The sequence below is a fragment of the Babylonia areolata genome, chromosome 18 (assembly GCF_041734735.1).
Source record: "Babylonia areolata isolate BAREFJ2019XMU chromosome 18, ASM4173473v1, whole genome shotgun sequence".
Lineage (NCBI taxonomy): Eukaryota > Metazoa > Mollusca > Gastropoda > Neogastropoda > Buccinidae > Babylonia > Babylonia areolata.
Window position 1 is genome coordinate 71488674 of NC_134893.1, and position 13411 is coordinate 71502084.

Sequence of the window (13411 nt, forward strand, 5' to 3'; positions counted from 1 at the left end):
CACACACACACACACATCCTTTCAAATGCACACACACACACATTAATCTAATCACAAAACGATGTGTATGTTATTATTGCTGTCATTTTTCTTTCTCTTTTTGACTCATTTTAGCAAAATATTACCAACATACCAAAAACTCAGAAGCAGGCAAAAAAAAGCAAACAAAAAACAAACTTGCATGCTCATTCATTAATCATTTCCAATCCTAATTGAAACCTGTCACTCCCACTCCACTGGTGTACTTCCAGATCACAGAGATTTACTTGTCCCATACCCACAAAATCACACTGATACTGACTCATTCATTGCACAAACACGACACCATCCAGTCACACACAAGTCCATTATCCATCCAGTTATAAACACACACACACACACACACACACACACACACACACATTATCCTTTCAAATGCACACACATTATCAACCCAGTCACAAAGCACACATACATAAGTTATCCATCCATTCACACACGCACCCACTATCCATGCAGTCACACATATATGAACATACATATCAATCCAGAGAGAGTTTCAGTTCCTCTCGAGGTGTCATTGCGTTCAGATAAATCTTTATAACTCATACACTACACCACATCTGCTTGGCAGATGCCTGACCAGCAGCATAACCCAACATGCTTAGTCAGGCCTGAGTTCATGCATAAAATTAGTGTTCCTATCAGAGTGGATTCTTCAACACAATTTTGCTGTTGCTGTGGGTTCTTTTATCAGTGCGCCATGTGAGTGCTGCACACGGGACCTCGGTTTATCGTCTCATCCAAATGACAAGAAACTCAGTTTGATTTTCCAGCCGATGGCCAGACCGCGATTCCAACCGTCATGGTCACTGTATTCGTCAATGAGAGTCTTGACCATTCTACCACCTCTACCACACACCCCACTACACACGGGGGACGGAACTAGTGCGCCACCGCAGAACACGATCACCTTTGAAACGGAAGTTTATGGATTGTGTCCCTTTGAATCGCTTGCGGAGTGGGCCGAGCAGACAGACGATTTCTGCACTGTGAACCATCGACTACGGACCATGTTTCCAAATTGTTTCAACAGATCAGTTTAACTGCGTGAAGTTCAGACAATGATCCCCTGGTATTTGGTGAAGCTGTATTTACAGCAACACACAAAATTCGCCGCAGGAACGGCTGCACTGCTTGTGTTTACCTTGGTTTACTACAGGTGAGACTCCCTCGGCTGTACATGTATTTAAATTGTAAGGTGGATTATCGGGAATTGGTAATTGATTACTGATGGACTGTCACTGTGTGTAGAAAGTTCATGATAACATTTCGTTATGCGCAAATTTTGGCTGGAAACAGCCATTCCTTTCCATCTTCATATGATCTTTCCAATTTTTTGCTTTTTGCCACTGATGACAAATGGATAATATCATTAAAATTATTTTACCTCCCCATCAAGCCTGTCTCAGTTTCTCCCAGTCTCTGTCTGTCTGTCTGTAGAGACCTGTAAGTCTGTCTGTCTGTATGTATGTATGTCTCTTATCAGCTTCTGATTTACTACACATTTCACACACACACACACATACACACACACACATGTCTAATATTACATTTTTGTCAGAAGATAGTGAAACTTTGAAAATACTATGCTACACTGACTCATAAAATATATATATGCATGTAGTGATACAACCAACAACAAAAAAAGGGAAAAGGTGATACATGTAACTCATGACACATAACAGAAATCAATGTTTCATTGTCTTTCAACTTAATTCCAATCACAAAAATATAAGCGTGGTTGTTACCAGGTTTGAATTGTGTAGAATGGGTTCAACATTATATTAATGTGTGTGTGTGTGTGGGGGGGGGGGGTGCTGTTGTGTCAGTTATTATTATATTAATGTGTGTGTGTGTGTGCTGTGTGTGTGTGTGTGTGTGCTGTTGTTTCAGTTATTTCCACCTGTTCCTGGCAGCATGGTGCTTTGTCATGGGAGTTGCTGTAGCCTACAGCTGTTTCAGGTAAATTGGTTGCAGTGTGTGTGTGTGTGTGTGTGTGTGTGTGTGTGTGTGTGTGTGTTGTCATCATAGATGGGAGTTTGTCTGTGTGTGGGTTTGATGATTTTGTCTTACTTCCCAAAGGTCAACGTTGTTTAGGGTATTTTTCTTTGTTTTACTTTATTTCACTTCTATTTTCTTTTATTAAGATTTACTCTCTTAACAGGGTGGAGTTTGTAGATTTGTGCATTGCACATACTGTGTATGTGTGTAAACAAAAAAAATATGCGCAGACACACACACATTAAATACTTGCATCTGTACAGACACACACAGTCACACACACACACACACACACACACACACACACACACACACACACACACACACACACATGTACACACCAAACACACATACATGCATGTATACATACATGAGTTGCTGACCAAAAAATGAGCACTGAAATGTTTTATCCTTTGCGTAAGAGACTCTGACTCAACTGATAGAATGATGTTGTTATTTTCAGCCCTGAAACTATGCTGCCTAACCTGCTGATGTACACCAGACATAGAAAGGTAAATTACAGAATTGTTTTTTGGGGAGGGTCATGATTTATGTATATCTTCATGTGTGCTTGCAATGTTGCATGTGTGTTTGCACACTTGTGTGCATGTGTTTTGTGTGTGTGTGTGTGTGAGAGAGAGAGAGAGAGAGAGAGAGAGAGTAGTGTGTGTATCTGTGAGAGAGAGAGAGAGAGTGTGTGTGTGTGTGTGTGTGTGTGTGTGTGTGTGTGTGTATGCACATTCATACCTGTAAATCTGCAGGTTTGTGTCTTTGTGTTTTTAGGAGCATAAAAATATGAACATGCAGTTCGTGTGTTCATAAGTCTGCATATTTGGTGTGTGTGTGTGTGTGTGTGTGTGTGCATGTGAATGAGTGAATGTGTGTGTGTGTGTGTGTGTGTGTGTGTGTTTGAAAAGCATGACTATATAAAAAAATTCTTCTATATATTTACTCTGCATAGAGTTGCATGTGTGTGTGTGTGTGTGTGTGTGTGTGTGTGCTCTGTGACTTCAACTTGGGATTTAGTGCTTATTATAACCACATGAGCTTTGTAACTACAAGTACAATTTGCAGGTTTCTGGTTGATTTTTTGAAATTATATTTATTTATGTCACAGAGAAGAAACACAGAAGATGAGCTTACTTTGATGAGAACTGTATGCAGAGTATGCGGCCAAAAGAAATGCCCAAGACACAGGTGATGAATATATTAAATCTTTTGCAGGCAATTCATTTTTATTGTCACCGTAATGCGTCTGACTCTAGTGAGAGAAAACTTACAGGCAAGATCCTGCTTGTGGTGCTGTTCACTGTTTTCAGTTAATCACTTTTGAATTTATTAGACATGAAATTTGTTAAAATTACATATGTAAGAGATGACATGCCTTTTTTAAGACCTTAAAAGTCTTTTAAAACATTCTTTGATCAGTATAGGTTTTTGATTTTGGCTTTATATCGCACAAAAAAGTTGTATATGTATAGTTTCTGTCAGTGAGAAATTATAGTCGCCAAATGTTCCACTGGATTTTCATGTTAAAAGTAAAATGATAATGAAAAAAGTATCCTGATCATGAGAGGATTTTTTCCCAACAGAAATTGCATTTCACATCTATGTAGTAATGACATTTCTATTCAAGGGGCATAAGTCAGCACTCAGAATACCATGCTTTTGACAGGGGTTCCAAGTGCGATTCTTTTTTTAAAATCTTGGGCCTATGTTGTTTTACTGGATTTTAGATGTTTTATGATTAAAAGCCTTTATGAACCTTGATGCTCGTAAGTATGGCATGCTATTTTATCTGTGGTGATGTTTTTGCAGGCCAGAATTGAACATCCTGGCATTCCAGCCTTGGACCAGTCTGGAAATTCCCCAGAAAGTGGATGATGCTTTGGAAGAGGTATCTATACCTTTTAAAAAATGTTGCTGTTTTTTGTTGTTGTTTTTTGTACATGATTATTATGATTTGTTCTTTATATATATATATATATATATATATATATATATATATATATATATATATATATATATATATATATACAAAGTTCTGTCCTGTTAACATTCATAAATACATCTTGATTAATGAATTGACAACAGCAATATGTTACACAAAGTTCTGTCCTGTTAACATTCATATATAAATACATCTTGATTGATGAATTATGATTTGTTCTGTTTCTCTGCATGTTCCTGTGTGCGAGCTTGTGAACATGTGTGGGTATGTGTGTTCATCAGTTTTATGCATCAAAGTAGTGTGTGTGTTGTGTTGTGTTGTGTTGTGCAAGTTACATCAACTGACTGTTTACATTGACCGATGAATATTGAAGTGATAAACGAAAATACCGAAAAGTAAGGATGGAAATGATGCATGGTACTTGTGACTGATCAATCATTGGATTATTCAACAGTTGATGAAATGACTATCTTTGATTGTATTATTTCTTATATATATGCTGAGTTGTTTTGTCATGAACTACGTGTTTAAGCTGTCAGTTAAAACCGGTTCATACAAATTAGTCAGGAACTTTGGTACCTATAGAGCCTTTACAAAATGTTTAAAAATGTGATAACTATGTTTTATTCAAGAAAGGCCATAGCCCCATTTGAAGGTGTGGAAAAGATGAATAAGACATATTGTAAAGTAATAATGAGCACATAAATATTATACATGCTTTTTTTTTCTTTCTTTCTTTCTTTTTTTTATATATAAATTAGAGAAATATGTTTCGTAGAGAAATATGGTTCATGTAAACAAGCTGTTCATTCTGTTTATTTTTGTTCATTTTTCAGTTTCTCAGCTTGGTCTTGAAGGAGTTTGTTTATACATGGTACAAGTAAGTATTACTTGTCTGTTGTAAGTGAGTGTTAGTTGTCTGACTGCTGTTCATCTTCTAAAATATGTAATATAATGGGCGCAGTGGCTGAATAGATTCTTGCTTGAGTGTCCTGAGTTTAGTATCTGATTTCAGCGCATCTGGTGGGTGAAGGGTGGAGAGTTTTCCAGTTTCCCAGGTTAACAAATGTGCAGACCTGCTGGTACCTGAACCCCGTTTGTGTGTAAACACATGCAGGAATAATTGATCATGGAAATACGTAAATACTTAACATGCATCAACAATGACAGATTCAACAACAGGTTGATGCTGGCTGTGTGATGAAAAGAAGATGTGTTTTTTTGTTCATTTGTGCAGTGTGTACAGTTTATCAGTTTATGTGTTTTTTTGTGTGTGTGGTTTTTTGTTGTTGTTTTTTTTGTGTTTCTTTGTATGACAGAGAGAAAGAGAGAGAGAGAGAAAACACTGTGGTATCTTACCTACTTTAATCCTTATCCATAGTCTTATGTGCTTGTTTGTCAGTTGTGTTTAAGTGAGAATTACTTACACTGCAGATGTTAACAATACCATCTCCAGTAAGTTACAAATCTTTCAAAGGCATAGTAATAATAATGGTATTCATAATGCACTTCCTTCACACAGGTGCCCAGAGCACTAACAATTGGCATCAGTATGAGAAAAAAAAAAAAGTTACAAAATATAACAACACAAGGTGTGACCATCAAAGACTAAATGTAAGACATTGTTAAGTTTTCAGCAGCATCGGAAATAAACCCATTCAAACCTTATGCTTGGCTTTGCATCCATTGTAAGCATTTCATTTGCTTACAGAGAAGAGTGAATTCCACAGGCAAAGTGTATATATATATATATATATATATATATATACATATATATATATGATAGTCAGTAGTGTCCGACTATGACCATCAGAACAACAGAGGAGGCAACTGCTGTTCCGACTATTTGGGCTAGAATTTGATTATAGTGGAGAGTGTCTTGCCCAAGTACATCCCCACTCTCTCGGCCAAGAGGGTTTTAGGACAGTCGGCGTTGGGATGGTTCCCAAAAGCCAACTAGCCCACAAGGCTGCAGCACTAAGAGCCAGTGCAATTTTGCCTCCTAGTTTGACAGTCATAGTCCTTCACAAAAGACTAAGCTGTAAATGGTTTCCGATTGACTGGAGAAACCATTGATAATACAGCTCTCACTTTGCTGTTGGCCCAAATATAAACTTATGTCAATCTGTGATATAAGCCGAGTGTTGGGCCTATTGGCAAAGTAAGGGGAGGCAATTACCTTTCATTTCATTGCAAATGAAGGAGCTCTTTTCCACATTAGACACTAAACAGCATTTAAACACGGTTTCTTTTATTTATTAATTTTTTTTTTTATATCAAACTGGGTGTTTTCCAATGATGAAATTATGTGTGTGTAAAGTAAAGCACTGGTTAATGTATTAGAATTATCAATACTTGTGCTCTGCATTTATCTCATCTGTTCCGTTTTCATTTTCAGAGATCTAAGTCTTGATGAGGAGTTTGTGGATGAGTTACGGACTGACATCCGGTTTTTGGCCTCCGTTTTGTTTCGGCGAATGAGGAAGGTTTGAATGACATGTTTGACTTGTTTTGACTACATCTTCTGATAAAGAAATTACTTCCGTTCTTTGTAAGTTTAACATTTTGTCATACAGTGATTACTTGCCCATGGCAGAGTTCTATTAGAAAAAGAAAAAGAAAAAAAAAAGAGAATCCACTTAGATAGTAAAACAGATATATTTGAAAACAGAAGAAAAGAAAAATTATGGAAGACATTGCAACCCACCTTTTCCCCTCCTGATTAATTCTCAACAGCTCATCCGTTTCCAGTATGAACTAAAATGACTATTTGTGAGTGTGTGAGTTTTGATAGTTTCAGGATTTGTTGGTGGTATTTTTGATTGTGGAGTATTTACGATTGTGTGCTATGACTTGTGTGTGTGCGTGTGCATGTGCTTGTGTGAACTGTGTGGGGGGTGGATGAATAGTTTTCAGTGATGTTTGGTATCTTGTGTTCAATTTTCCCCTTTTGATATTTACATATATGTTCTATTTGTAAATGCCTAGGGCATTAGGCACATATGCTCATAATAAGAATAATAATAATAATGATAATAATTGCACTGTGGTGGCACGCTCTTCCCAAATTACATACAGAGAAATCTGTCGTGACAAAGCGTAATGTAATGCAGTGCAGTGTTAAGTGTTGGCCTGGTGGTAATGTATCTGCCTAGGAAGGGAGAGAACCTGAGCACACTGGTCCGTATCCCACAGTTGCCAGTATTTTCTCCCTCTCACACTAGTCCTCGAGTGGTGGTCTGGATGCTAGTCATTCAGATGAGATGATAAACCGAGGTTCCATGTGCAGCATGCATTTAGGACACGTAAAAGAACCGACGGCATTAAAAGGGTTGTCCTTGGCAAAACTCTGTGGAAAAATCCACTTTGGCAGGAAAACAAATAAAATTTGCAGAGAGACAAAAAACAAAAACAAAAAAAAGAAAAGAAAGGTGGATCTCTCAGTGCAGTGACAGGCTCTCCCTGGGGAGAGCAGCCTGAATTTCACACAGAGAAATCTGTTGGGACAAAAAAGAGTGATACAGTACAATACAATACAATGCAGAATGATTGATTGATTGATGTGGATACTTATATAGCGCCTGTCCTCGGTCAGAGACCAAGCTCTAAGCGCTTTACATACACGGGGACATTTGCACCACAGGCTGCCTACCTGGGTAGAGCCGACTGACGGCTGCCACTGGGCGCTCATCATTCGTTTCCTGTGTCATTCAATCAGATTTCAGACGCACACACATACACACTCAGACAGACATGTAACATTTTACGTGTATGACCTTTTGTTTATTTATTTACCCCGCCATGTAGGCAGCCATACTCCGTTTTCAGGGGTGTGCATGCTGAGTATATTCTTGTTTCCATAACCCACCGAATGCTGACATGGATTACAGGATCTTTAACGTGCGTATTTGATCTTCTGCGTGCGCATACACACGAAGGGGGTTCAGGCACCAGCAGGTCTGCACATATGTTGACCTGGGAGATCGGAAAAATCTCCACCCTTTACCCACCAGGTGCACCGAGATTCGAACCCAGGACCCTCAGATTGAAAGTCCAGCGCTTTAACCATTCGGCTATTGCATTACAACACTGTGCAATACAATACAGTCATACAAAACAATGCAGTGCAATACAAGACAGTGCAGTGCAGTGTAATGCAGTACAATGTAATGTAATGTATGTGTGTGCATATGCAGGTGGATGTGGCCCATCTCGTGACCCATAAGCTGGCCAAAGTAGCTCTTCAGCATGTGGACGCTGTTGTGCAAGTCAACCGAGATTGTAAGTGACCTCAGAAAGGGACTGAAATGTTTTTGGTGTTGACTGTCAAAAAATGTGTGTGTGTGTGCATGTGTGTATGTGTGTGTGTGTGTGTGTGTGTTTGCATGTGTGCATGCACATTACATTTTTTGTGAGTGACACGCTTTGATTTTTTTTGTTACAGCACAAGATTTGGTGCTATATAAATATATTTATTATTTATTGCAATAATGATGATGATGATGATGATCATGATGATGAGTGGTTTGTGGTTTACCAGCAGTGCAACAGCACAAGATTTAGTGCTGTATAAATACATTTTTTATTTATGATGATGATGATGATGAGTGGTTCATGGTTCACCAGCATGTCACAGCACGAAATTTAGTGCTGTATAAATACATGTATTGATGATGATGTTGGTGATGATGATGATGATGATGATGATGATGATGATGTTGATGATGATATTCATGATGATGATATTCATGATGATGATGATGTTGGTGATGATGTTGATGATGATGTTGATGATATTCATGATGATGATGATATTGATGATGATGTTGATGATATTCATGATGATGATGATGTTGATGATATTCATGATGATGATGATGATGTTGATGATGAAGATGATGACGATGATGATACTGATGATGATGAGTGGTTCATGGTTCACCAGCAGTGCCACACGACAGCGACCTACAGCAGGCCACGCTGGACTACCTGGGCTCCAACGTTCACTGCGCCATGTGGAGTCGCAAGGCGGAGCTGGAGTATCTGAGGCGTCTGACCGAGAGTCTCTTCCCCTACATTCTCCGTCCACAGGCCCTCAACTCCAAGTGGGATTGTGTGTGTGTGTGTGTGTGATGGCTTGGGATTGGATGGATGGAGGGGGGACGCTAGAGGGGAAGGGAAAGGGGGGATTTGAGGGTATGGGAGGAGGGTGAGGTGGAGGTGCAGGAAGAAGGGGGAAAGGGGGTTTACGAGGGTGTGGGAGGAGGATGAGGGTGCATTGATTGGGGTTGGGTTATAAGGGTGTGGCAGGAGGGTGAGGGTTATGTAGAGGAAGGGGAGCAGTGGGGGGTTTGGGGGGGTATGCAGATGAGGGAGGTGGGGGAGCAGTGGGGGGGTATGCAGATGAGGGAGGTGGGGGAGCAGTGGGGGGGTATGCAGATGAGGGAGGTGGGGGAGCAGTGGGGGGTTTGGGGGGGTATGCGGATGAGGGAGGTGGGGGAGCAGTGGAGGGGGGGTATGTGGATGAGGGAGGTGGGGGAGCAGTGGAGGGGGGTATGCAGATGAGGGAGGTGGGGGAGCAGTGGAGGGGGGGTATGCAGATGAGGGAGGTGGGGGAGCAGTGGGGGGTTTGGGGGGGTATGCAGATGAGGGAGGTGGGGGAGCAGTGGAGGGGGGGTATGCAGATGAGGGAGGTGGGGGTGTAGTGAAGAGGGGGGGTATGCAGATGGGGGAGCAGTGGGGGGTTTGGGGGGGTATGCAGATGAGGGAGGTGGGGGAGCAGTGGAGGGGGGGGTATGCAGATGAGGGAGGTGGGGGAGCAGTGGAGGGGGGGTATGTGGATGAGGGAGGTGGGGGTGCAGTGAAGAGGGGGGGGGGGGTATGTGGATGAGGGAGGTGGTGCAGTGAAGAGGGGGGGGGGTATGTGGATGAGGGAGGTGGGGGTGCAGTGGAGGGGGGCGGGGGAGGGGGGGTATGTAAATGAGGGAGGTGGGGGTGCAGTGAAGAGGGGGGGGGTATGTGGATGAGGGAGGTGGGGGTGCAGTGGAGGGGGGCGGGGGAGGGGGGGTATGTGAATGAGGGAGGTGGGGTGTAGTGGAGGGGGGTATGAGGATGTTTGTTTGTTGTGTGTGGGCATACGTGTGTGTGTGCACGCATGTGTAAGCACTTTCATGTGTTATGCGGATATGGATCCAAATTGGTACATTTGCAGTGTATTTGTGCTTGTATGTGATTCCAAGTCATGTTTGTACTTCCATTGTACTATTGTATTTGTGCTTTATGTGATTTCAAAGTCATGTTTGTACTTCCTATGTACTATTGTATTTGTGCTTGCATGTGATTTCCAAGTCATGTTTGTACTTCCTATGTAGTATTGTATTTGTGCTTGTATGTGATTTCCAAGTCATGCTTGTACTTCCATTATACTATTGTATTTGTGCTTGTATGTGATTTCCAAGTCATGCTTGTACTTCCATTATACTATTGTATTTGTGCTTGTATGTGATTTCCAAGTCATGTTTGTACTTCCTATTTACTATTGTATTTGTGCTCTACTGTTATGTTCCAATATGTCTATTTTATTCTGTTCTAATTTGATACATCTCTTCTGTTCAGTTCTGTTCTGTTCTGATATTTCTGTTCTGTTCTGATATTTCTGTTCTGTTGTCTGTTCTGTTCCAGTATTTCTGTTCTCTTCTGATATTTCTGTTCTTCTCCAATATTTCTGTTCTGTTCCAGTGTTCCAATATTTCTGTTCTGTTCCTAATTGTTCTGTTCTGTTACTAATTGTTCTGTTCTAATACTTCTCTTCTGTTCAGTTCTGTTCTATGCAAATAGTTCTGATACTTCTGTTCTTTTCCAATGCTTCTGTTCTGATACTTCTATTCAGTTCTGTTCTGTTCAGTTCTGTTGTATTCCAATACACCCACTCTGTTCTGTTTTATCCTGTTGTGTTGTGTTGTCTTGTGTTGTGTTGTGCTCAACCAGTCATCACTACACATGTGTGTGTCACGGACAGGAGCACGTGTGCCATGGTGCGAGAGATACTGTGTGGTTCTGTCTTGCTGCCTGCCATGGATGCCATCGCCAACCCTGTAGGTTTTTGGTATAATGATGATGATAATGATAATAATGTACATTTATATAGCACCCTTTTTCTCTCCAAGAGCTGAAGGTGCTGTGCATGAAAGAAAAAGTTACGAACTACATGAATCATTCATGACCACTCTTTCTCAAAACCCCTCCCTCCCCCTCACCCCACCCCCCACTCTCCCTCTGTCATTTGTCATGCATCCTGGTGGGCGCAATAGGCGAGTGGTTAAAGCGTTGGACTTTAAGTCTGGGGGTTCTGGGTTTGGATCTCAGTAAGGGTGCTTGGTGGGTAAAGGATGGAGATTTTTCCGATCTCCCAGGTCCAACAGTTGTGCAGACCTGCTTGTGCCTGAACCCCCTTCATGTGTTATACAACATTTGCCCATGAACAAAGAAGAAGTCATGCATCCAAAGTGAACATTATTATTATTATCATTATTGTTTTGTTAATGTTTGAACTTGCTAGTCACACATTTTAATGACACCTATGTTGGTAACAACAGAATTTTCCATGAAGACATGTTAGCAGATGTATAATGGTGTTTTTAAACATTCTGCAAATATTGGGTACTAACTACTTAAAGGGACACTCAGCAGACTTCTGACTTAAAACTTTATAAATGAAAATATAGATACGGAATTATAGTTAAAATGGTATAAGTCTAAATTAGTGAATATTACAGCAATTCTATGATTAATTTTCTCTGAGTAATATATACTTGGATATTCCCTCTAAGACGTGACACTGAAATACAATACATCTTTATTCATCCATTCAGAAATTAAATTAAATTGGAGGGATCTGTTTCAGTACCAACAAACTGTCATTAGATCTGTATGTTTTCTTTACATTATCTGTTGTTGTCGGTGTTTTAAAAACTTTAATTTCCTTTACTATTCAGTTGTCAGTTTATCAAATTACATTTGAATGCTGTGTTTTCTTTTGTGTGTTTCAGGATATGGTGAACAACTTGTTATTAATCTTCCTTGACAATACACCAGTAAGTAAACAGATTGTATGCACTTATTGGTTATTGATTTTGTACAATGTTCTTGATTAATTAATTAAGTAAGTAAGTAAGTAAGTAAGTAAAATGAAGATATGGAATACCATATGGTCATGTGTGTTGATTTCAGCCGACAGTGGCCAACGAAAGAAAAATTAGTTGATTGATCTAAATAACTAATAATAATTTAATAATTTTTTTCTAAATGGAAATTAAAGGTGTGAAGTGACGTGTGCTGGAGTGTGTGGTGGTTTCAGCTTCCATTGGCTAATGAATGAATAAATAAGTGAATAAATGAACGAATAAACAAAATTAATGGGTGAACAAAAATGTTAAGAATAAAGATGTGAAAAGCTGTGCGCTGACCTGTGTGTTTTTTCAGCCCTCTGACTGTTGAATGAATGAATAAATCAATAGATTGATGAATAAATGAATGAATAAATAAATGAATGAATGAATAAACAAAATAATCAAATAAAAAGAAATTAAAAAGTTGAAGCTATGAAGTGAGGCGTGTTGACATGTGTGGTGGTGGTACCACCCCACCTGGTGGCCAACGAATGAATGAATGAATGAATAAATAGATTAATGATTAAACAAATAAAAATAAAATGAAAAGTTAAAGCTGTGAAATGATGCGTGTGGTCACGTGTGTGTGTGTTGGTTTCAACACCCAGTGGCCAATTAATTGATTAACAAATCAAGCAGTACATTAATGAACATTGAAAAGTGAAAGCTGTGAAGTGACGTGTGTGGTCACGTGCGGGTGTTGGTTTCAACACCCGGTGGCCAATTAATTGATTAACAAATCAAGCAGTATATCAATGAACATTGAAAAGTGAAAGCTGTGAAGTGACATGTGTGGTCATGTGCGGGTGTTGGTTTCAACACCCGGTGGCCAATTAATTGATTAACAAATCAAGCAGTACATCAATGAACATTGAAAAGTGAAAGCTGTGAAGTGACATGTGTGCTGGTTCCAGCCCCCAGTGGCCACTGAGCCCCCCTCACCCCGGGTTCAGTTCCTGACTCACTTTTCCCAGGCCCAGGCCACCAACCAGTCGGTGAGCAATGCTGTCTGTGCGCAGCAGTTTCTCTTTCTCCTTTTTGAATCTTAAGAAATAGAGCTAAAAATATATTGATATAGATGATAGTATATGACAGTATGGTAGTCAGTTGTGTCCGACTATGACCATCAAAACAATGGAGGTCAGTCGTGTCGGACTATACCATCAAAACAATGGAGGTCAGTCGTGTCGGACTATGCCATCAAAACAATGGAGGTCAGTCATGTCGGACTATACCATCAAAACAATGG

At 40.0% G+C, this 13411-nt stretch overlaps 1 protein-coding gene across 4 annotated transcripts in view; it reads left to right on the plus strand.

The window, feature by feature from the left end:
* Positions 1–996: 996 nt before the first annotated feature.
* The window catches only part of LOC143293042 (sorting nexin-14-like), a 58784-nt gene continuing 46369 nt past the window's right edge, over positions 997–13411 (plus strand). For 3 of the 4 annotated variants that reach the window (XM_076603870.1, XM_076603871.1, XM_076603873.1), the window contains exons 1-12: positions 997–1201; positions 1936–2004; positions 2507–2555; positions 3161–3240; positions 3862–3940; positions 4831–4874; positions 6393–6480; positions 8191–8275; positions 8940–9099; positions 11013–11088; positions 12043–12087; positions 13077–13157. In XM_076603870.1, coding sequence (XP_076459985.1) covers positions 1104–1201; positions 1936–2004; positions 2507–2555; positions 3161–3240; positions 3862–3940; positions 4831–4874; positions 6393–6480; positions 8191–8275; positions 8940–9099; positions 11013–11088; positions 12043–12087; positions 13077–13157 — 954 coding nt within the window. In that variant the 5' untranslated portion in view covers positions 997–1103. The remainder of the gene's footprint in view (positions 1202–1935; positions 2005–2506; positions 2556–3160; positions 3241–3861; positions 3941–4830; positions 4875–6392; positions 6481–8190; positions 8276–8939; positions 9100–11012; positions 11089–12042; positions 12088–13076; positions 13158–13411) is intronic. The other variant, XM_076603872.1, reaches the window with a different exon arrangement.